Consider the following 24,955-nt stretch of genomic DNA (forward strand, 5'->3'; position numbering starts at 1 on the left):
ATTACGTAGTTGCTCAAGTTCCATAATGTGGAGAACTTAAATCATCAAACTACACCTGATTTCAATTGACATATCGACGCTACTATCACCACATAATTGTCAACAAGAATCCCCATTCACTGACAATGAAATAGCAGTAGCCAAAACTAAAACTCACGAATTCGCTTCAAAGTTGTTCAGTCTAGAGGCAAAAGAAACAAACTGGCTGGTTCTACGAGAGACTGGAAGGGGAACAGCCAATTGGCTATTCTTTCTTGGTGAAGTGTCTGACAGCAAATGCCAAGCCCAAGATCAGTAGAGGTACCACGAACTGTAATATCTTGATCATAAACTCTGGTGTTTTATCAGGATTGTATGCTGCTTGTTTAGGAGGAACATAAGCACGTTTGCTGGGAATAGTCGAAGAGTCGATGTCACCAATGCAGTATTTTTTCATTTGTTCTCTGGCATCATCACTGTGGCCAGTATCCTCAAAGTCATTGGTTGCATCTTTCCCTGTAATATTAGAAGGATCTCAACACATGCTCGATGACAGATTTTCTTATAAATTAAGAATTAATTCAGAGGTAGGCTTATATTTTGATCTTTACCAGTGGATGATAACAAGACCTCACTGCCTCCAGGATGATCATCCATAAATGAAGTCACATCATACACCTGCAGTGGTAGTTTGATACCAAATTAATGAACTGTACAGTCAGATTGCAGGGGAAAAACAACAGAGGCAGGCGAAGACGCTGGAGAGTTACAGCCAGGTGGCAAGAAGTGGCTTCCTATTCGCACATGCCCCCTTTGAAGCCATAAATATAAATATACATAAAGGAGGTATTAAATTATTATACTTTTGAATTCTATGAATTCTATTAGGTTGTCTCACAAACATTATAAAGTGCAAGGCAGTGAATTCAGACATCAGAATCCAAACAAGGGTTGGATTGAAGATCCTATAACGATAGGAATGCAGCCTACAGAATTCATCTATAAAAGTGGGCCAGCGAAAAGCATGCTTGGTATAAACCAGACAAAACTTACAGCATATTAAACACTGGAAATAAGACTTCATCCTTAAGATAAAAGACATATATCAAAAAAAGAGGAGGGAGGGGGAGGGGGACAAAGAATAAAAATAGCGATTCCAACAACTCACACATATTACATGAAATGCAGCATTTTGTGTCAGCAATATGCAATAAGAAAGGACGTTTTACCCACTGCACAAGACTTCCACCACTGTGGGGTTTGGGTAGCTTAAAAATGTATCCGGCCTTAATCCTGGTCTCACAGAGAGGCTATTTCCTATATCAAACCCATGTCACTGGCTCAAGATGGAGCAACCCAACAGCCTAATAAGCAATATGTAATCCATCACCAAATTTATTGCTCAAAAGGTTCCTTGAGATCGCGCAAAGAAGTGAAGCAGAAAGCCAGTATCCCACAGCGCAACCACATGCATGATAGAAACAACGCAAGTGGGGAAATGCATAAAAGGCAATCAAAGGGAACAACTGATCACAGGAAGAAAATCTGAACACATTCTTGGTTACTTTCACGATTTCAGAAATAGAAACTCTCTTGAAATGATATGTGAATTCTTGTTTTGATTAAAAGTCATCATCGTTACTTCTTATGTTTAAAGCTTCAAGGAGTAAAGGCATTGCTATTTTATGGTTACTCATGACTGGAAAAAGAATTGCTAGAAAGCCAGAATCCTGAAACCAGCTTCAACGAGGAGAAGGAATAGCACAAGAAATACAAGCCAAATCTAGAAATCTGGACTGCGATCTAGGAAAACTGAATACTAGATTGTGGGCACTCATATTTATAATATGATGATTTCTATACTGTCAGTACCCTAGCTGTCCTACATACCAAGAAAAACAAAGTAAAATAATAAACAACAAAGTAGGGAAAATGAAGGCCCACACAAAGGGAACTGAAGAACAACAAATAATAAATAAACTCTTGTAGCTGACTAACCCTAAACCAATCCTAATATAAAGGACGAATCTGGGCCAAAGGCTTCTGCACAAGCAGAGCTCCCCCCCCCCCCCCCAAAAAAAAAAAAAAAAAAAAAAAAAAAAAAGAAGCAATTTTTGCTGAGAGGCTGTCTTGTTGCCTTGACTGCGGGGGTACAGTTCCACCGCCTATTGCGCAAGGTATGCCCCTGAAACCAACCCTAATATATTAATGGGAATCATTTATCATTTTTCTCCATAAATATTTGATGGTGAATTTTGGTTACCTCAAGGAGAAATGGAGCTTTGAAAAAGAAGAGTTGTATGACTACAGAAATGAGTTTTTTCTGAGTGTATCCAAGTTAATTCAGAAAAAAACTGTTAGAATCTTAAAGAAATATTAAAAGAGCTACTGATCCTTGAGCAATCGTCATTTACAAAAACAAAATGAGTTCTTGAATCAATTATTGTCTTATAAGTAAGCTCAGTAAAGCAAATTCACGACTTCATTCTAGTGGGTTCCCATAATATGATCCATAAATTCTTTGTTTGAACTCTTGGTCATTTGGTTTTCTTCTCTATAATTTAAATTCAAAACACAAGCAACCCCAATCTCTCATTTAGGTTCCTGAACTTCACATGTACATCTTGTTATTAGTTTTACATAAATAATGCACTACAAAATGCGATACATGCACCACATAATAATATGTAATATCACATAATGAAATTCTATATTCACAACACACTCACCTACCTGTAATGACTGTCTTAACCTAGAAGCCACATATTTCCAAGACAGGCCAACATCCAGCAACTTATCTAGGCCTCAATGTACTAAGATAACTGGATTATGCCTGTATAGACCTTACACAAATACAGCATCAGCTTTTAAAAATGTAACCCGGGACCAAGCCGGCCCATGCTGAAGCTCAGGCTGCACAGGCATGGTTGATGACTAAAGGTAGATAAAGGCTGCTCCAAACCCCCCCCCCCCCCTCTTTCTTTCTCTTCCCCATGTGTATATTCTCTTGTTCCCCTTGGGGGTTTTGGTAATGATAAGTTATTCATCCAAAAGAAAGGAAAACTGCCAAACTAGAACTCAGATTGATTTCAGGTTATGCAATATTATAGACCTTCAAAAATAATAAATATTCAAAGTTAGATTCAAAACCAACAAACTGATAAAATCCTATGTTGATTTCAGGATAATCGTACTTTAATTGGACTAAATGAAAGAGCCAGCAGACAAGAAAATTAAAAATAGAGTAATAAATATGTAATCACAAGTGCTGCTTTGCCTCAAAATCAGTTGTCCTGGTGAAGACAGGATGGGATGTAGCACGGAGTTTTAATGGACAAAATTGCATATGACGATAGATAAAGAAGAATGGCGCCCAGGCTTCCTGCTGCAGGTTGAAAGGATTCACACCTTGGTTCACAAAAGAAAGAGCAAACGATGACAAGCAACAAAGACTAGGCTTCTCATTAATCAAAATACATGTATAATGCTGGACACCCTTACAAACTTATATAGAAGATTCAAAACGGACTGAAACATACCAAAGGAAGGGCTAGCCCAATCCTTACCCAGTTAGCTAACATAGGGTGAGTAGGAGACTGACTGAAAAGAGGTATTGACTTATAGAATCCTAATACAGTTTAACTAAAACACTTACTGACAATTAGAATCAAAATATAACACCTAATAAACTAGTTAACTCTTTGGTTTTGAAGCACCTGTGCCAATGCAGGGACCAATGAGAAACCAAAGCAGGAGCATTAAAATAGATGTGGTTTATCATTTCAGGTCAGGGAGGTACTTTTGCGTGCTCCGGTGAATGGGAGAGAAGCCATGCTACCAGGTAGCCTTCTTTTACCCTTCCATTGTTTAGTTAGTCCATATATTTCTTAGTTGTGTTATTGCTTAATTGTGATGCTAAAGCACTTGCAATGGGGAGTACAGAAACATTCTTCCATCATTCCATTTTATGGCGATTCATATCTTGGTCAAACTTACTAAAGTAGCAAGGGGAATGGCCACAAGCAGATATGGAGCCAGTACAAGTTCTAAAAACCAAGGGACACCTCCCAGATTGCCTAGTAAAATAGACAAGCCCCATGGATGATGATGTCTTGAATGAGGCAGTGGCACAGGTCCAGTTTTGACTAAAATGTGGTCCACACCATCTTTAAGTACTTATATCATCAATATAAAAAGAAAATTATTCAATATCTGGTCTACCAGCTCATCCTCAGCCTAAACGACTGAATCTATTGGCCCTACACAAGGCCAGCCTCTTAGGGTTCAATACGACATCACCCATATGGTCAACTCAACCAGCCATTTGTCTCATGGAAACAAAACTTTTCACAGGTAATTGAGATGAAAGCTTTGGCCAGTTAAAAAAAATACCAAGTTTCAACCAGTTGACAATATTTCAAAAATATCAATAGTTTTGACCAGAAAATATCAAGTTTCAACCAATTTTAACCAACTTCAACTAAGCCAGTTTCAGTAGTTTTGACCAGCTCATCACATGTCAAGCTTTACCCCCAAAATACCAGGTTTCTATCAGTTCCCACCAAACTTCAGTTTCTGAGTCGTTGAAACCAAGGTCAGGACTGAAATCTTTATCCTTGGTATGTACCTATCATGTCGGAAAGAAAAGAAATACTGTTGGATTTAAATTCGTCTTCAGAAACCTTACCTAGTGATTGATACTTATAAAGAAACAGATACCACCAGTATATCATATATGTTTAATATGTCAAGGGTGTCCAGCCATGCACAATGGCATTTTAGGATAAAACAACTGTTAAAGAAGAAAGAAACATTCTAACTCTCCTATGATGGTTTATAAAAAGTAAGAGCTTTGAGAGTATTACTCCACAGTATACATGTCTCCAACAGTACACAACTCCTTTAGCAATAAAGAAGTTTTGCTAAACTTTCTGCAGAACCAGGAAGAGAAAAGGTAGGGAAATGGTGTCATGCTTGATAAGCTAACTAGTTAGTATTCAAAAGTTGCTATTATGAGATAAATGTCAAAAAGCAAAGAAAAGTCTACATGTTAAAGACACAAATGAAGCTAAAACCAAGCAAGTCAAGTTTATCATCCTTGAATTGATTATCTCTGCACCTGGATCTTTGCTACTGACAACAACCGAAGCAGCGAAATCACTGAAAAAATTTGCAAGCCAGCCATTAAGCATGATACCACAGGACCATAGGGGTTTGCAAATGAAAAATAAATTATCTTTTTCACTAAAATAGAAATGATAGTATTTAATAGTTTCCTAATGATAGTATTTAATAGTTTCCTAATTCTTCATCAAGATGTACTTCAGTATCCCCACCAGGTAGCAGAACATCTATAAGATGGAGAAACTTTTGAAGAGCTGAAAACATTCAAGTTGATACAGATGTCAATTAATTAACGAATACAAATACAAACTAGTAATTTCCAAACGATCAAGTAGTTAGAAAGCATGCTTCAGATAAAGGGGAAGAAGTTATTTTCAGTACAGGAATCTCGAGGACATTAATTAGCAATCCGTCGGAAATCAAAACATCCCTAGGTTTCAAAAAAATTATAACAACCTACCAGATAGCTAGCATGTCCAAAGAAGGGGGGGGGGGGGGGGGGAGAATAGAAATACAGAGTTGCTTACATTCGAGCGCGTATATGAGAGAGAGGTCTATTTCAAATAAGCATATTTGTTCAGAATTAGCGACAACCTACTGTAATCTAATTCCTCATACTTTCAACTATCTCTCACAATTTCTTAGTTTCTTTCTTTTTTCCTCTGCTGGAGGTAAAAATCCTCATCCAATTCATTAAAAAAAGGGAAGAGCAAACTATTACTTAAGAGGTTCAAAGTAAGCAGGAAGGAGAAAAGCAATATTCCACGTTTCAGATCAATACTCGCTGACAGGAGTTCAACACTGTTGATGATGAAAAGAGAAGCTGTCTACAGCTTCTATAACATGTAAATTGAACTGTCCATAAAGTTTTTGGGATGAAATATCGAGAGAGAAGCAATAGTAAAGAAATCCGAGCGAATTGATACAGACCTTCCCAGAGATAATAAGCCAGCAATCCTTGTGTTCGCTGTGCTTCGCTACATCCTCGAACAAATAAACTTTGCCAGCTGAAGCCATGCCTACTGTCGATTCACACAAAGAAGCCTGAAAATAATCCGATCACAGAAGGATCGTCGACAGATGTTAGCAACGGAGACGACCAGAACAAATTTCGCTTGAATAACGAATTCCAAAAACAAAGATAAAAAGAAGAATTTAAAAGAGATTACCAAGTAGAGAGAAGAAATCAGGCACTCGCCACTCAGTTCCTCGCTCGACCTATACCTCCTCTCCCGCACCCAGTATAAAATATAATGCACAAAGTGAATCAGAAATTGCCTATCGATTTCACCAACCCTTCCACTAAATTTCGCTGTCAAAACCAAAGCGAGTCTCGGTCCAAAAGTCAACAAAAAGCTAGCACCAATAAGTCTGTCCACCTTCCTTTTTGGTCTTGGATGGATGGATGGATAGAGAGACCAAAAAAGTCAGTTGTGGCGCCGGTTGGTTCAATCCATAATCAATGGGCGACGGGTGAAACGGTGCATCTACGTCATGTCGTAGACAAGCCTAGGCTTGGTGACGAAAATTGCTTCAGTCCTGCACATTTACTATCATGCGAAATTTTGGATTTCAGTCGAGATTTTGATCTGGCAGCCAGAAATGTCTGGCTTACCCGTCTTGCACGTTAAGGACTGAAGCAAGGTCCGTTGTTGACGTCCGTGACTGACCGGCTCGGTTTGACTCCATTGTGTGTTTTGTCTTTAGTTTTCTTTTTCTTGCTTTCTCTTTTTTTTCGTTTCCTTTTGTAGTTCATAATAAATTTTAGAAGCTAATTCGACATAGACATCAAGAAGATCCCCCACCAATTAGAAGATGGCAATAATATAATTAGATGGAGGGTTAAGTAAGTTATTAGAATTTTTTATGAAAAAAGAACAAGATAAAGATAGTTTATGATGAATGTGCCTAGGGTTTTCTAAAGAAAAGAAAAAGATAGGGTAGAAAAATATATGATAGGATTTACAAGCTAACTTGACATTGACCTTCACCAACAAATTTGGTTAGGTCGTCTATGATTTTAGAGGAGAAAAGTATCAAATGTTACATAGAAAATATTAATTGGGCACATCCTCTTTGCTTCTAATAAATAAAATGGTTACAAACTTAGAAGTTAACTTTGCATGAATCGTTCATCCTAAATCCTGATTGAAAATGTTTTTCAGGTAACAAATCAAGTTTCGATTGTTAAAAGTTGTTCAGTTGGCAATAATTAATACCTCTTAAAGCTCTTATTAAAGAGGTCATGGCGATGCTTCTTGTGATTTATATAATTGTTCCTTACTATAAAGCTATTAATTCTCGCTAAAAAAAAAAAGACTATTATTTCTTCTCTCTTTTTTTTTCTTTTTTTTTTTTTAATGATGTGGAATGCTTCATTTTTTTTTTTTTCGATGTTAACATTTTAAGGCAAAAAAGTTCACACATGAACCTAACCTTAGGCACTTGTAATAAGGAAAGTTGCACTCAGATTAATCATCATGTGACATTGTGACCCTAGATCCTCTATCCATGTGATAGAAGGATTGTGCTCCCTTCACATTCCTCTACTCAGAGGAGTAGAGAATCCCAACATGGGTGGGTTAATTTTATATTCCATAAGGACTATTATGTCTTGTTTGGCAAAGTGGACATTAGTAATTGAATAAATACCAAGAGGTGTAACGTAATACTTTGCAAATCTAAGAGGCATATATCTAATTGCTCATTTTTCAAATGTTGAAAAGTTAGAAATCCGAAAAATATGTATTTTTTTAGTTTTTGAACTGGAGTTTGCTTGGACCAACTTACAAGCTTCTTGCCTTATTTTCTGATTTTCTCACCTCATAAATGAATTATTTATGATAGAGGAAGGCGGAGAACGTGGAAGAGAAAAAGAACTTGGAGTTTTGAAGAATCTTTGCTTGTTTGACGGTGCTGAAGCGCGGATTGTGAAGTTTATCTTGCAAGAAGGTAAGGAAACATTTCTCTTTATTTACTATGAGTTATTTAGGTTGGTGGTTACCATTTATGTTCAAGAATATTGGTAGGAGAGTAAATGATTGATGTTGGGTGTTAGTTGAAGCTTTCTTTTATGTCCCCTAGTCTTATTTGGTTGGTTTCATTTCACTCATTTGAGACTTATTGATCCTCTTTAAGATGGTTGTGGATGACTCTCTGAGACCCAATTTGGGATGATTGAAAGATATTTTTTGGACAATATTATTGTCTCATTGAAGTCCCAAAGACCCCTTTTTTGTTGGTTTCCAAAAGAGCTCGAATTTTGGAATCTTGGTCGTAGCCCTAGGGGGCAGTCGACTGGCCCTAGCAAACTTATCCAGCCCCCCTTGTCTGGATGTGTAAATTGACTCGTTTAATGCCCAATTAATTCTCGACTAAAACATAATTTTAACTCTTATGTCTTCTAGGTTAAGTGTGGGTTATTTGCATTCTTTAATTGTCTTGGGCATTTTGAGATTGTTTTTGTCATTGATAGGTGAAGAATGCATTTTCACATATTGTGTATTTAATTTGATTCTATGTCTTGTTATTACAAATGTCAAATGTTCTTTTATAAATTGCATGAAACTTTGCACGGTTCAAGGGTAAATTGGCTTTTACGTTTATGTTACTATTCATTAATGTTTATGTTTATGTTACCATTCATTACAATCAAATGACGGTTATGTGCTGGAAGATGGTGATAGAATACTATATATATACCAACTTGAAGTTGTGGTTCACCTGTTACCTTTGGTGCCTATGCATTCACATAAACTCATCAAATGCGTTGTTGGTATGTGTCTAGATATGTTTGGCTAGTAAACCCGATTGAATGCTATTATCTTTTTGGCAGGGTATTGAAGTCAAGTGACCCATAACGACAGTGGTTGGGTCCTGTAAGCATCAAGCAGGCTTACTGTTATTATGTAGTGGTCAAGTTGCATATATTAGGGTTGGACTCATGGGTGTCCAAAAGACGACTTGAGTGTCAAGAGGAGACATGAGAAACATTCGCCTCAACATATGTGAATGACTACAGAGTTAAAGAATGATAGTCTAAAAGATGGTTTGAGTGGCGTGATGAATAATATTCTTAGGTGAAAAGGATATGCGGACTAAAAGGGCACTAGGCATGAAAGAAGATATCTGGATCACATGGAGCACAAGACATAGTTGACTTTGTATTTGGGCTAGACTTATCCTTGACACACATTAGTTCTTAGACTAATGATGTTGGTGAGAAAAAGGTGACCTAATCCACAGTCATGGTATGAGCCGCGGAGAACCCAAAAGACTGCTTGAGTGTCATGAGAGAGAGTGATAAGACTGCTCAGAGGAGGTTGATGTTGTAACTTAAAGCTTGTCTACCATAGAGACTATATTTGTTAAAGTCTATAATCATATTTGCACCATCATCATTCATTATTTCAATATAATTCTATTATATATAAATGCGTGTGATTGTTGTACAATGTGTGATTATGTTGACCTCATTGAGTTCTGTAAAACTTATATCTTTATATGTATTTTCTTTTAGATTCTACTGCAGGTTATGAGGACTTCTTTTACATGGAGGATTCGCCGCTGGCAGAGTCCTATGAAGAACCGGCGGGAGAGGACACGAAGACACATAAAGATTCGTGCCCTTGCTCGAACTGTGTCTATGGAGTCCAACCTTTCGAGACACTTGGAGATATAATGGGAGGAAGTGTAGTCGCCTTAGTTGCCATTTTAACTCTTCCTCAATAGCATTTAGATTTCCACCGTAGAATACATTCGTTCTCTTATACTCTGACTTTAACTTTGATTATAAATTAAAGATGATTGTAATAACAATTAAATACTTTGGTTTTATACAGTACCATACCATTTTATGCAAATTCGATATAGTTTTGAGACATAATGTAGTGTGGTTCCATCAAAACCAGTACTGTAGCGAACAAAATTTTATAATTCTGTTTCGGTACGTACCATGCTGAATTTTGAATGATGCGATTTTAGACTACACGGTTCGGTACGGTTGAACGATTTCAATACACAATTGACACCCTTACTTCATATAAGAGAATTCTAACTAAATCCCACATCGGGCAAGGAACAAGTGACCCCACAAAGAGCTAATAAAATGAAAACTAAAATACCTATCAAGTCATACCTTTCTCAATCTTTTAGCTAAAGATCAAGTGTAGTATCTGTCTTATTAGTTTAATATCAGATACGTGGATCATAATCGATCCGCATGATATTTTTTTAAGGGGAAGGCCCACTACGGCAGCGTGCAGCAAGGGTTAATATGCCGCTGGTAAAGGTTGAACCCATGACCTCTCTACTGAAAAGTAAGATTTCTAATCATTCCACCAACCCTCCATTGGCGACAAACTTAAAGTTTGATACTTCATTTTTTTCTCATGCTTCCTGCGGGCTGTTTCTTACAATAAAATCCCTAAATCTTTGATTTTTTTTTGTTTGGTAAACCCTAAATCTTTAATTCATGGTCTTGCTAGATCATGTTAGTTTTTCCTCATTCGTTTTCCACAGAACTGCGTAAACAAAGCTCGATTAAGAGAAGATGACCAGAGCTTAATGGGCAGTTATTGATATGCTGTAGTCAATTCTAGCTGGTGGGAAGAACACAGCAGGGATCAGAAAGTGACATGAGCCATGTACCTTCTTTTGGTCCCAAATTGGCGAGTCGATAAAGGAAAAAGAATAAAAGAAGCATACAACCAAAGGGAGGCAGTAACTTATTATCAATGATAAGAGCAACAACAAAACAAGTAGAAGAAAGATACATGGATTTTATGTCCTTGTTCGATAATGCCAACTGATTAATCACTTAACAGTCTTTCTATTTTACTTGATCAAACAACTAATAAACTGAAACATAACATACCGGACCAAACACTCCATTGAATCAAATTATTATTCAATCCCTGTTCCAAACATCAAGTTTCCATCTCACAACCTGAAGAAATTAGAAGTATTAGTTGGGTGGTCATCTCTTGGATGGGACCCTTCGTGACTTTTAAAATCGGTGTTACTTTATAATAGAAGCAGAATTACCTGGAAGCAAGGACAATGATTGGGCTTCTTCATCTTTCTCAGACTTACTTAGGGGCACTGATTGGGCTTGGGCCATTCGTTCCATGAACTTTTCCATGGAGTTCTGGATGGATTTTCTTCTTCAACAGCTTCTTTATCAACTACCCATGACAACAGGAAATACATCACTTTGACACCATGTACAAGATTTATAGAACTCATGGTTCAAGAAAGCTTTTTTGTAAATTTTATCATCCACAATCATGGTTGGATAAGTTAAGCCTATTCATTCCTTTTTGCAAAGGGTAAAAAATAATTTTCACATTTATCCTTTGTTTAATAATTTTCACATTTATCCCCCACAAATTGCAGGTCATGGAGAAATCAAGGAACTTTCTTTAATTAAAACAAAAAAAATCAAAGGAAGGATGAACATAAATATGATATACCATATGAAGTTTTGGAAGAAGGGAAGAATAGAAAACTTGATGAAAAGAATTGAGTATTTCGAAATCACAAAAAAGAGTTTTAAGTGGAGGACCATCGAAACACTCTGGTATATGTAATAGTTTCTACACTTAATCTGAAACACTTTGGTATATGTAATAGTTTCTACACTTAATATAAAACTATCAATATTATATATATATATTTTTTTTATATATATATATATATATATATATATATATATATATATATATATATATATATATATAAAAGTAAAAATAATAAAAAGATTTCAGCTGGAGCATGCAATTTGATTTCATGTACAGATAGTGATAATCTTTTCCCCTTAATACAAAATTTTATTTTATTTTGATTATTTTCTCTATCTACACCAACCATGGTGAGATGGAAGAAAACTTCTTAATTTCATTCTACAATTTTTATTTATTTTTAATAGAGTTTCGTTCCACTATCTTTATCACCAAAACTCAAACCATGCAAAACCTTCGTACCAAAAAAAAAAAACCATGCAAAACCTATGATATATCCTCTGTTCCTGATTTTGTACACCGTACGATTGTGTACACACCCACCGAAGGAATATGCTGATCCAATGGTGAGTTTGATGACCACTGGATCGGCATCTTGCGAACGAGTTGTGAAGGTTGAATCCTTCCGTTTGTGTGTGACAGTGTGACAATGTGTCAGTGTGTGAGTTTTAGAGAGAGAGAGAGTGAGAGGGACCAATATCAGAGAGAGAGAGAGAGGGTAATTTGTGTCTTACGCGATGTACTTTTGTGATTGGAAGAGGATCATCGTCTTCTTTTCGAGACAGGAACTTCTTGGCGAATGATAGCCCATGTTTCTTTCTGCAGCTAGTTTTCTCCAGGCGACCTGGCCGATGAGTAATCGTCGAATCCGATTTCCCGGTAGCTGCAGCAGCAGTAGCATCTGTTTCTGCCGAGAACAGATCCGCGAGTGTTGTTCGCTCTCCTTTGTTCTTCTTCTTCTCTTCCCGAGTTGAGTTTCGAGGGTCGATTTGAAGCTCTGCTGACTCCAGAAACCAAAGGAGAGGACGGTCTATCTCGTCATCAACTGTCGATGGCAGATCACTTTTCAAGAGTACTGGAGCGGAGCTCAAGCACAATAATGCGTTGCCCAATTCCTTCCTGAATACTTCAACCACCAAAGGGTTCACCTCTTCTTTTACTCCTCCTCCTCCTACATCTTCATCTACTACTATGTCGTCGTTGGCGTCTTCTTCAATGTGCTCGACGAAATGTCCGTCAAAATGGTTGTAGAGTTCTAAGGGATCCAACCCCAACGTGCCTATCGACAGTAGCCTGTCTTTCCAGTCCTGTTGCACGTCCGTAAGGGCGATGTGATCGAGTAACACGTCAGTATCCGTCTCGCTTGTAATGGTTTTGAACTTCTTCATATTATGTTCTGCTCCCTCTGTAAATAAAATTAGAAGAAGGAATTTCGAAACAAAGATCAGAAGATTGCGAATGACGTTCCTAATCGTTAGAGAAGATTAAAAAAAAGACACCTTCAATGTAAGAAAATGTTGAATGTATGTCCGTGTTGAAATGAAATTTCCGCTGAACCCACTCGAAGATCTGCTACAGATCAGGAAAACAAAGAAGCAAGATCGAATTAGAAGATAGAAAGGGGAATGAAAATGAAAAGATATATAGTACGGAGGAATGAAATGTAGTTCTACTTACCTTCATTTCTGCTGCTATCTGCAACTATGCTTACGGATCAAAGGGATAAGAAACCGTCTCAGGAGAGTGGGAAGAAAAAGGAATGAAGCAATAACTGACTGCGAAGTGAGATGATGGGACTTAACTAACCGCCAACTTGGTGGCAACTCTATATGATGGACACTTGTCAATCCCAGAGGGCCCTACAAATAATGCCAGGTTCCTATTGGCGAGCAGTTCTTCGACGAGCCACGATGTAAGGTCCCGCTGGCACCGGCACCATCGATGTTTGCCAAAATCTTGTAAATGACGCCACTATCCTTCCTTTGGGAACCATGTGTATCTTTGCCAAAAATTCTCTATATAATCTTGCTACAGTGCCTCTAATGTGGTGGCGCGGCCTATGTTGGTTTTTTTTTTTTTTTTTTTTTTAATGTTTTGGTAAGAAGTGGAAAAACTTTATTTATAAACTCCAAAGGAAATACAGATACATAAAAAAAAATACAAAACATAGATGCATGAAAACACAAGGTTCGATCCGAACCAAAGAGTGAAAATTGACTAAATATCGTACATGCAATAGACAATGTCATCCAACCTAAGGAATGGGTCAAACCCAATAAACCCTTAGAATAAAGGTCAGAATCAGTCACAACCACAATTACGCACTGGGATACGACATTCGTATCCTCCATCACAAACGCCTCTTTAGGCAACAAGCCACAAAGGCGGAAACGGACACGCCACAAGGGCGGAAAGATAACACGCAACAAAGGCGAAAAGACCAGCAACAGGAGACATTCGCAACAGCAAATCTTCTAGATCCACGGGAGGCACTTCCAGCTCCGACGTAAAACCTTCAGATCTGCGGGATGCACGACTGGATCCCGCATCTACCTATTTTTTTTCCTTTCTGATAACCGGAAGCTTTCACCAGTTAAGGAAGAATAGAAAATAGAGAGAAGTAGAGAGAAAAAGAGCCTGAGAAACAGATGAACGGAGAGAAATGTGTAAAGTGGAGAGGAAACGAAGAGGGGAAAGAAACCAAGAGAATAGAGGCGGAGAAAGAGAGAAACGAAAGAAAAAATAAGAAGAGAAGAGAAGGTGAGGAAGAAGTGGAAGTGGAAGTGGAGAGACAGAGGCTCTCCACCTCAAGGCACGGCGGTGGTAGTAGTTCTCAAAGCGGGAGAAAACTAGGGTTTTCGATTTGTTTCAGAGAGGCGGTTCTTCTCTGTGGCACATATGTTGTCGACGCTTAAAAAATGGACATTAGGTGAACTCCATTAAATTTCATCCACACAAAAGAATAGTTCGAATCAGATCAAGGAAAAACCAATTCATAACACTCGGTTCCATTAGATCATAAAATTTTGAGATTTTAGCTTGAGAGTAAGGCTAGCAAACGATTTACCAACGCCTAACTACATGGTTATGTTGTGACCCGAATTCTTATATCTTCAACTTGGAAGATAAATACACATCAATATATTCTTGAAAAATTCCATGATTAGCCATTTTTAGGTTCTCGCTTACAATACTAGCCACCCACGTTTCAATGAATAAAATCAAGTTTAGGTTTACAAAATAACCAAAAGAGTATCATTTCCTCCTTTTGAACAATGCTACCCCTAATACTAACCCTCCACTCCCATCAGGCAATGATCTGTCTTGTTAATCCTCTTGCATCACCGATGATCGGAGACCACCACCGGTCGGAGACCATCCTCATTGTCCCTTATCCTCGTCTTTTCAACTGAAGATTATTTCATTTTCCTTTTGCAACTCCAACTGCTCTTTCCTCTTTTTCTTGCCACGATCAGAGACTCATTGTAATGCATATAGGAAATGAATGATATGCAATAATATGAATGCTATTGACTATTGAGATCTAACTATGCAAGTCTCTAGATAGTTGACATGCTTTAAGATATAACACCAGCCCTCCTTTGTGTAGGTCTAGTCACTCTGATCTCTCACGGACTGGTTACCTCTTTTGGGATCCCAGGTAAAGGGGTTAAGTCCTCATCAGGCATCAATGGTTGGGGTTTAAGTTAACACTCTCTTACCACGACCATTGGCATGAGTACTGACGCATGTCAGGGTTTCTAATCCAATGCAAGGTCATATTGATAACACACTTTATGAAGTCCAGATACTTCCCCTATGGCACCAACCAACTCAGTTCTGTATCCTTCACAACCTAGGAATGAGAACCCTCATGGATTGGCTACCGCTGTTGAACTCCACTCGTTCACCCAGGGGTCATCCACATATTATTAGGGCAGAATGATCTCATGACCCCTCACGACTCCCTGACCGCTCCTTGGATGTCCATGAGCCCAACTCTAACATATGCAACCCTACTAATCTACCATTGCATGATCAACAGTGGACCACTGAGTCTCTGCACAGATTAGTTACCATTGTAGGATGAAACAGAGTCACATCACCATTGTCACGGGTCATTCGGCTTCAATTCCTTTACCGAAAGGGTAATAACATGTAGGGTACCTAGCCATACAATCTAGACTCCCTAGGTATGTCATCCAGCAATCATAATAGTATTTGGGGCATCAATGAGCATGTGTCCCGTACCACAACCCTCTGATATCCCAAGCAATGGATACCCTTCCATCACAACTACATCACATCATTCACCATCATAACATAATCATTTGTTCAATATCATAAAGTGATAAAGTATATTGAAACAACACATGCAGCAGGTATTCAACAGTATAACAATGACTTATACAACTACAGCAAGTTACATGATTAATGAATAATGTAAGAAACAACTAATTCATCATATAGCATATCATTGCATATAAACAAGAAAGTGTGTATTTACCTGTAATTATGTAAAAGCTTACTAGAATGTAATCACACAACAATTACAAGACTTCCAGCAAACTCAGAGAACACCTAAACATAGGGTTACAAGAATATATTAAGGACATAAGTCAAATCAAAGCAAAAAACCAAACTCACATAGTCACTGTGACCCAGCTAGTCTCTTGGGCTGGTCGGTTGGGTCAAGCGACTACCCCTATTACAGACAGTTTTCAAAGTCCGAAATTCTGACTTTTGATCATCCAATTCCAATCCAATTTTGGGATGATTCAAGTTTGAATTTCATTCTTAATAGTCTATAACAAAGGTGCAAATCAGTAACCCAAAATTATAAAGATTCATACCCAAATTCATCTCCCTTGATTAGATCCATCCTTTATTTGAATGCAGGGATTCGTTCTCGGATAGGATCCCCTCAAAATCATTGATTAGGGAATAAAACCAATCACAATTAGGTCACCCCCAGCATAAAGGAGATGGATCTACACCATTCCAAAGCTGAGGGAAGAGAGTGGAGTGAAGATGATTCACTTGCCTCAACCAGATTCGCAAAACAAACAGGGGAATGGATCCATATCACAATCCACGCTTCTCTCAGTTTTCAACACGTGTCTTCTGCCTCCTAACCGTCCACAACAGCAATCCTGAATATAATAATGAGTTAAAAGGACGGGGTTTGCTATTTATAGAAGACAGGGGGCAAATTAGGGCAAAATCCCGCAAGTAGACCATGGCAGTCGCTTGGGGCGGTTGATTGGCCCAATCAACCGCCTTAAGCAACCACCCCTAGTACTTTGCAGTACATAGGTGCTTTGCTCAAGGGGTTGATCCCCAACTCCAACCTAATCCTAAACAACATATGAGGGAGGTCTTGCCTTCAATCCAAACGCCTTCAAACACCTCTTGACCCTGACTGGAACTCCACTTTCCTAGCAAGACAGGTTTATCAACAAAAAAATCCAGATCCATAGATTCAGGGTATAAATCATGGACTTCAATTCGGATACTCCACAACTTAATCCGACTTGACCTTTGGGTTGTCGAACCTACAATATGGATTCCGGGTTAGAAATATGGGGGTTGTTACACTCTGTTCCCCTGTTATTTTCTCATAAGTTCCACAATGAAAACACTAACATAGTAGAAATTCTCTTTGAATCAATTTGGAGATTGGGTTAGATTACCCATTCGATTGATTTTCTTTGTTTTCCGTTCTGCCGACTTTAGTTAGAAAGGTTATTTCACCTCCATATTCAACATCGTCCAGCCGCTGTAGTGGTGGCACAAACATGATGTCGTTGCCTCTGCCCAACTTTCAAAGAAGTTAATGATAAAATTTGGGACCCCCTCCATGGTTCTCTTCTCTTTTAATTCTCCATTTCTTGATTTGTTAGGTGAGCAATTACGTTGATTCAAATATTTGATTTTACATTGTATCAGTTAAGGTACTTGAAGAGGCTAGGGTTCGAGGCTTGGGCTGGATTTAAGATAATCGATTCTAGGCGGTAATTGCAGGTCAGAACTAAGGATGGATAGACAGCTATTTTCAAGAATCATTCTCCATGAGAGATACTATACTATGCTTAAGGGTTTTAAAAAAATTATTGAAAGAGTGTAAGCATGTCACGTTGGAAGCACTTATAAACTCGTTTTTAAAACCTAGAGCGTCTAAGGGGTACATTATTCCATGGCTAGACATGAAGATGTGTATAACCATGCGGGATGTCCCTCTGAAAATGAACTCTACCTCTTGCATGGTGCAATAATGTTTAAAAAGTTGTCATGAATTCAAATATTGGAACAATCTCTTTGTCGAAGTAATGGTAATGATGTGTGCGTCAATCCTTCAAATTCTGGAGTAGGGAGTAATTTTCCCAAATTCCAACAAGAAAAGATGAAGAGAGACTGGAGATTTTAAGAAGAAAGTAAGTGAACCCTATGAATGAATTCATGGCTAACAGGGATTTGCAAATGAGCATTGTCCTATCACATCAAGTCCCCCTTATCCAACCTGGTTTTACCCAGGTTCATATTTGAATCAAGATCGATGAGAGTGACGAAGGTGAGGCATGCGTGGTTAATTAATTTCTTCCTTCTTGATGAGATAGTGAAATTCTCTTGCAGGAAAGAAAAAAAGATAGTGAAAATTCTTCCATCATATATGTACGTACGTCCGTGGTGAATGTATCTCTGTTCATCAGTTATCGATAATGACCATTAGTTCCTGTCGGGTTGTAGCTGAAGGCATAAACCAACAAAGCAAAGAGCATGGAGTGTTGGGTTCGCTGTACCTGTTGTTGTTTTAAAAGCTATCAGTAATACCCAGAACACTTCGATTCTCCCAAAAGTATGCAAACTGAAAACGATTGCTCCAACTAGCTAACAGATAAGAAACATTACAAAGTGGGAGAAATTAAGAGATATAATGAAGTCTCTGTTCGATCTGTTCTTTGTGGTCCGGATACTATAAGCTAGAGGTAGCTGAACCCTACTCGTCTTGCTTCAATATCGTTTCAGTCTTGAATCACTTTTCTGAAGGTCGACAGCGACAATTGGTAATATGCATGAGAGTGGGTTGGCCAAAAGCAAATGGCATTCACAGCAAATCACAACCACGTTTGTAAGCAAGAGATAGAGAGAGAGAGAGCCATTGAAGCCCAGTTTATTTAGTCTTCAAAGTTCGTACTTAATTGTCTCATGGCACATGCAATACTTTTGGACCTTATCCATAGACTAGAATAGACAACAATGCCAGTTACACTAAAATGATATATCCCGTTGGCCCTTGCTTGCTCTGGGAATCTCCTGCCTTAAGGGTATAACATGTGCAGAACAGAACTTCACCCGGCCCCCACCATAATAAGCATCAGACTATTGGAGTAGCTAGCATGGGTGCAATATTCGGATCAAGAAAATATCGGTTTAATGTAAGTTCTACATAGTAATCAAGCTTTAACTAATATTGAAACTCAAGAACCTAACTAATCATGTTCTTGATTCAATTATGCACAAGACAAGATAATGTATTTATCTCCTGCCATGGAAACTTGTTTCTGAAAGTCTTTTGCAAGTTCCTCTCAAATAAGATTGTCGTCTGTTACTTTGACGAAATCCAATTCTTCCAGTTTTCTTTAGCAAATCCAATGATGGAGAGACAAGAATAATCTTGCTAATAAATTGGGGACTAGAAATTCACAGTAAACTTTCTATAGTTTACTTCTTAGAATGCAAGTTCCATAATTTGGATATGCTAGCTTCATCGTGTAACTGAGATTTAATGGATTTCAAGTGACGTTTATCTAAGGCCGAGCAGCACCACCACATCAGGCAAACTAGTCTAACAATATCCGACAAATCAATTTTCAATGTAACCCATCAGTCAATTAGGTGGCAGGCAGGGCCACGGTAATAGACTACTCAGTATTGTGTTAGTTTCTCTCAAAAATAAATAGAAATCTGTTGCACCAAAATTGATACATGAGGGGGAGGGTATGCCTCAGAAGTGGAGCCACCTTTATATATATGTGCTCCGGATCACAGAGGTAGGCTCCACTCTAATTTGTAGTAGGTACCAAGCACTAAGTGAGGCTATAATTATTGGTATTAGTGGTTGTATCAATCATTGCTGATGCTAATAAAAACATGATTAATTAGTACTAATGATAGGATATTTAGAGTTGGATGTTACATTCTTCCTTAGAAAACGACCAGGACAACTCGGCATGCATTTGATTCTTCTTAGGGTCTCCCAACGAGTGCCTTAGGACTCAACACCTATAATAATATAGTCGAATTGCTTTCATTAGGTTTACCCTTGAACCTTTGATTAGAATATTTTATATAATGAAATCCTATAAGTCATTAGAAGAACCCTACCCACAGACCCACTTTTGCTCACTTGCACAAATCTTTGATGATTCTTCCTTTAATTTATTTTATTTTATTTTATTTATCTATTTATTTGAAAATCTTTGATGGGCTCTTAGCATCCACGAAAAGCTACTTTCCTGTTTTCCTTCCAATTAATAGTACGGCTCATTAAATATACATGTTTTATTTATCTCATTTAAATGTCGGTTTGTTCACAGACACCTAACAATCTTCTTTTTTCAACATTTTCTTGTGGAATATTTAGATTCTTCCTGTCTATCTTCAAACACATTTGGTTGTATTAAATGGTTTTAATGGTGGATAGAAAATATATATATATATATATATATATATATATATACTTGAAACACATAGAACACACTTTAGAAAAAAAAAATTGTCTTTTGATATTAGTTTATGTCGAAAACAATTTGACTTCATATTATGAGATATAAATGATTATTAACTAAATCAATCCCTTAATCTTGTCAATACCAATATATACCAATGATGAGTTAGTCAGGCGGTTAAAGACCTGTCCTCCCAGGGAGGTCCCGGTTTTACACCCACTTGGTGGCATATATATATATATATATATATATATATATATATATATATATATATATATATATATATATATATATATAATTCTCACCCCATAATAAATAATAAGGTACTTCTCCAAAAAATATATATATACATATATACCAACGAAAAATGATGGAGACATCAATATTAGTAGCAATACTTAGAAGTGTCTTGAAATTTCTATTTTTGGACTAAACCATGATGGAGCTGATGAATGCAAAGACAGCGACATCAGCGGAAAGGATTTTTCACTTTTGGAAAGAATGGGATTATGTTCCCAAGACAAGGCTCCTTTTTTCTCCTAATCCATCAATTCGCCTCCAAGGAAATGAAATTATGTGGTACTAATTCAAGAGAATTGAGGGTTGATGTTTATCCAATCTCTTAGCTTATTACGGTGGTGGACGTTTATCTTTGTTAAATGTATAATTTTCTTAAACATCACATCTAACCTCTGCAAATTTTGTGGAGCCCCTCTCGTTCTCACACAAATGTGCTTTTTTGAGGTTGATATATATATATATGGTGTATCCTATGAGATCAAATCAATGTGTCAAATCCATTTTTTGGAGTTTACCATTTCTATCATCAAAAGAAAATGGAACTATGGAAGCGTTTGATCTAACAATGTAGTTGGCTAATCGTGAAGAAATTTTCATATTAAGCACTTAGTGAAAACCTAGGGTCCCACATCCATCTTGATCGTATCAACTGCAACTATATAGCACAGAATTACTCATTTGTTTGGACGTTAGGAAATTAAAGGACTAGAAAGAGGACTCACTCAATTAATCATAACCCTTCCTTCGAAAATGTCCAGACCATTCTTCTGCTGCCTTTCCCTATTCAAGATTGTCTTCGAAAATGTCCAGACCATTCTTCTGCCATTTTTTCCTTGTTAAACCATATGACGAATATCAACATAACCCAACCTGGAAACCTGGAGAATTCAAAGTCATCCCCCCTTCACCGATTGGACAATCAAATCAATCCTCTGCTTGCCCAGCTTGCCTTAACCTCTTCCCAAATCAACCCTCATTTGTTGTCGTCGTCTCAGGTTTTGAATGGACTTCTTGATGTCCAAGCCCAATCTGGCCCAAGCTTACATTCTATGGATTCTAATGTGTTGGGTAGGCAACCGTGCTTACAAATCCAAAATTCCTTTCAAAACAATTCTGGAAGCCTTAACTCCCTTATTCCCCAGATTATTAGAAATCTTGTGGCCCAACCCATCTCAAGGAAAAGAAATTCACTTAACATTGCTCAACCTTCACGAGCAGTTTCTAAAGGCAGACGTGGTCGTCCCAGGAAGAAGAACCTGAATCCCTCTGAGATGAATACCCAACTCCTTTAGAATGCTGATCATTTTTTAGAATCTGGACCCGTGGTGACTGGGGTTTTTCAATCCCACGGGAAATTATGAGGCTCCTAAGCTGGAATTGCCAAGGGTTGGGGAGTTCCAGGGCAGTTCGAGCGCTTAAAAACCTCTCCTATTCGGAATGTCTGGATATAATGTTTTTGATGGAGACTAAAAGCCAGAATAGTAGATTGATGGAGATCAAAAGGAAACTAAAATTTGAAGGGTGTTTTTTCTGTTAATGCTTTGGGCTCTTCAGGTGTGCTTGCAATATTATGGAGGAATGGGGTGAAGATAAAAATTATTTCTGCTGATAAACATGTATTAGATATGGAAGTAATGACTGAAGGAAAAATATTTTTTCTATCATGTGTTTATGGAGATTCTGTTAAAAATCAGAGGCAGAAGGTATGGGATCATTTGATGAATATCAGCAATCATAAAGTGGGAGCTTGGGTTTGTACTGGGGACTTCAATAGCTATTTAAGTTGGCAAGAAAAATCAGGTGGGAACAGGAGAGGTGGCAGAGATATTAAACGTTTCCAAGACATGATTTCTCATTGCAACTTAATGGATTTGGGCTCTAATGGTCCCTGCTTTACCTGGAATAATAGGCGAAGAGGTATGGCTAACATCTGGATCAAGCTGGATCGTGCACTAGCTAACTCGAGCTGGAATCTGCTATTTGAAGATGTGGCGGTGTTTATCAGATCAGCCTTTTGTTCCGATCATAATCCGGTGGTGTTGGATTCAGCTGGAGGAAAAGCAACAGGCATCCGGCCTTTCCGTTTTGAAGCAATGTGGCTAAGGCATCCCAGATGTGAAGAGATTGCTAATCAAGGATGGAGGCTCCCCGAAAATAGGAACGATCAACACCCGATCTTTCAAAAAACTGAGAATTGCAAAAAAGTCTTTAAAAAGGTGGAATTTGGTGCAGTCCAAGAAAAAATCAGAGAACTCAAGCAGCAAATTGAGGTTCTACAGAGGCGATCAGATTATAAAAATTTTATCAATGAGGAAGAGAAGCTGCAGGAACTTCTTGATGAGGAGCTTTCTAGGGAAGAGGTATTGTGGCATCAAAAGTCTAGAATTGAATGGATCAATCATGGTGATAAAAATTCAGCCTTTTTCCATGCATCTACTGTTCAAAGAAGAAGGGAAAATAGAATTTTGAAGCTAAAAAAGGTGGATGGAACCTGGATTTCTAGTGAAGGGCAATTGGATGACCTCCTTCTTGACCAATTTTGTGGTGCTGTGACATCAGAAGGTTATGATCAATCGGCTCTTGACCATGCTCTAGAGAAGACTCAGCAGGTAGTCAATAATGAATTAAATGGGCAGCTGTGCAGAATTCCAAACGATGAAGAGATTCTTTCTTGTTTGAAATCTATGGGTCCCCTCAAAGCCCCTGGGCCTGACGGCTTCCCCCCCCCCTCTTCTATCAGAAATTTTGGCACATCACTAAAGAGGAGATTTGCAGTTGTGTTAAGAACTTCTTCACATCGGGAATCATGCCTAAGGAATTGAACAAAACTTTTGTTTGCCTTTTTCCTAAGTGTGAAAATCTGGATAGTCCTGGCCAGTTTAGACCTATAAGCTTATGCGGAGTGGTGGTCAAGATTATCTCAAAGATTTTTGCGGACAGGCTTAAGGTCTCCTTATCAGGTATTATTTCTCCGTCTCAGTCCGCTTTTATTCCTGACAGGCTGATTTCAGGCAATGTGTTCATGGCCCATGAAGTTTTTCATTATGTGAAACATCAAAAAAAAGGGGGAAAAAAATTCTTAGTTATGAAATTAGATATGCAAAAAGCATATGACCGTCTAGAATGGCCATTTATTAGGGCCACTCTCCTCAGACTGGGCTTCTGTCAGAACTGGGTGGATATGGTTATGGAGTGCATTACCTCAGTCTCATACACATTGTTGATCAATGGGGTGGAGAAAGGATCTTTCAATCCCTCTCTTGGTATTCGCCAAGGCGACCCACTTTCACCATTTTTGTTTATTTTGGGAGCTCAGGTTCTTAGTTCTTTGGTAGGCTATGCTGAAGATCAAGGCCTAGTCAAAGGAATCAGTGTGAAAAATAGAGCTCCCCGCATCTCGCATCTTCTCTTTGCTGATGACTGGCTTAATGTTTTCGAAGTTAACCTCCAACAGATCTGTCATTTGAAGGCATGCATGGATACTTATTGTCAAGCAAGTGGTCAGATTATAAATAAAGGTAAATCCTCCTTCACCTTTAGCCCCAATACTCCAAGTCGTTTTCGAAGATGGTTTTCTAGAGTGCTCAAAATTAAATATGGTGAAGGGCCTTCCAAGTATCTTGCTTTACCCTCGGATTTTGGAGTTAAAAAATCAGATATCTTCAAAGACATTGGGGAAAAATTAAGAAAATGACCCAAGGTTGGAAGGTTAAGTTGCTCTCTCAAGTAGGGCGCGAGATCCTCATTAAATCAATTGCATCAGCTATATCCTCTTATTCGGGATCTCACTTCCTTCTTCCTGGTGCAGTCCATAATGAGACTAGGAAAGCGGTCTCTAATTTCTACTGGGGACAGACGGGAGAGGAACATAAGCTTCACTGGATGTCTTGGTCCAAACTGTGTAGGTCTAAAGAGAAGGTGGGTTGGGATTTCGTGATCCTACTCTTCACAATTGGACTCTATTGGCAAAGGTGGCTTGGCGTCTATGGGCCCAACCAAATTCTTTATGGGCCAAATTTATCAAATCTATCTACTACCCAAATTGTAGCTTTCTTGAGGCCCGTAAGGGATCTAGCTCGTCCTAGGCATGGCAGAGCATATTAAAAGGAAGGGAGGTTCTTCAGATGGGCATTATCTCAGTGATTGGAAATGGGGCAAGCACCTCTATTTGGGATGATAATTGGATCCCAAGCTTACCTTTCTTCAGGATCTTATCCCCTAAGCCCAGTTCGGTGTCTATTCGGTGGGTCTCCGATCTTCTTGAGCCCAATTCCAACTCTTGGAACATGCAGCTTTTACAAC

At 38.2% G+C, this 24,955-nt stretch overlaps 3 protein-coding genes and 1 pseudogene across 3 annotated transcripts; 2 read left to right on the forward strand and 2 right to left on the reverse strand.

The window, feature by feature from the left end:
* Positions 1-14: 14 nt before the first annotated feature.
* Positions 15-6,428, reverse strand: LOC149030330 (cytochrome b5). Its single transcript, XM_089142617.1, has 4 exons — positions 6,273-6,428; positions 6,034-6,147; positions 591-657; positions 15-495 (listed from the first exon to the last, which is right to left on the reverse strand). The coding sequence occupies exons 2-4, from the start codon at positions 6,118-6,120 to the stop codon at positions 245-247; spliced, it is 405 nt and encodes a 134-aa protein (XP_088998743.1). The 5' UTR covers positions 6,121-6,147; positions 6,273-6,428; the 3' UTR covers positions 15-244.
* A 3,808-nt stretch (positions 6,429-10,236) lies between these two features.
* On the forward strand, positions 10,237-10,412 carry LOC149030331 (U2 spliceosomal RNA; annotated as a pseudogene).
* A 404-nt stretch (positions 10,413-10,816) lies between these two features.
* Positions 10,817-13,406, reverse strand: LOC149030332 (NAD-dependent protein deacetylase HST1-like protein). The gene is made up of 5 exons (XM_089142616.1): positions 13,302-13,406; positions 13,124-13,196; positions 12,359-13,029; positions 11,149-11,288; positions 10,817-11,050 (listed from the first exon to the last, which is right to left on the reverse strand). Exons 1-4 carry the CDS (start codon positions 13,305-13,307, stop codon positions 11,193-11,195), a joined length of 846 nt encoding a protein of 281 aa, XP_088998742.1. The 5' UTR covers positions 13,308-13,406; the 3' UTR covers positions 10,817-11,050; positions 11,149-11,192.
* An 8,881-nt stretch (positions 13,407-22,287) lies between these two features.
* LOC149030333 (uncharacterized) lies at positions 22,288-24,347 on the forward strand. The gene is made up of 2 exons (XM_089145038.1): positions 22,288-23,262; positions 23,505-24,347. Exons 1-2 carry the CDS (start codon positions 22,288-22,290, stop codon positions 24,345-24,347), a joined length of 1,818 nt encoding a protein of 605 aa, XP_089001164.1.
* Positions 24,348-24,955: the final 608 nt, after the last annotated feature.

This window comes from Hakea prostrata, chromosome 1, assembly GCF_041222555.1.
Source record: "Hakea prostrata isolate BN-2017 chromosome 1, UWA_Hpros_2, whole genome shotgun sequence".
Classification (NCBI taxonomy): Eukaryota; Viridiplantae; Streptophyta; class Magnoliopsida; order Proteales; family Proteaceae; genus Hakea; species Hakea prostrata.

Excerpts from the sequence above, each read along its gene's own strand:
- LOC149030330 (XM_089142617.1), bottom strand. The coding sequence starts at position 6,120 with ATGGCTTCAGCTGGCAAAGTTTATTTGTTCGAGGATGTAGCGAAGCAC. Across the intron at positions 658-6,033 it reads GGCTTATTATCTCTGGGAAG|GTGTATGATGTGACTTCATT; the intron begins GTCTGTATCAAT and ends CTACCACTGCAG. Across the intron at positions 496-590 it reads GGTCTTGTTATCATCCACTG|GGAAAGATGCAACCAATGAC; the intron begins GTAAAGATCAAA and ends CTAATATTACAG.
- LOC149030332 (XM_089142616.1), bottom strand. Across the intron at positions 13,030-13,123 it reads AACATTTTCTTACATTGAAG|AGGGAGCAGAACATAATATG; the intron begins GTGTCTTTTTTT and ends TTTTATTTACAG. Across the intron at positions 11,289-12,358 it reads CAATCACAAAAGTACATCGC|TTGATAAAGAAGCTGTTGAA; the intron begins GTAAGACACAAA and ends TGTCATGGGTAG.
- LOC149030333 (XM_089145038.1), top strand. The coding sequence starts at position 22,288 with ATGACTGAAGGAAAAATATTTTTTCTATCATGTGTTTATGGAGATTCT. Across the intron at positions 23,263-23,504 it reads CTCTAGAGAAGACTCAGCAG|TGTGAAAATCTGGATAGTCC; the intron begins GTAGTCAATAAT and ends CTTTTTCCTAAG.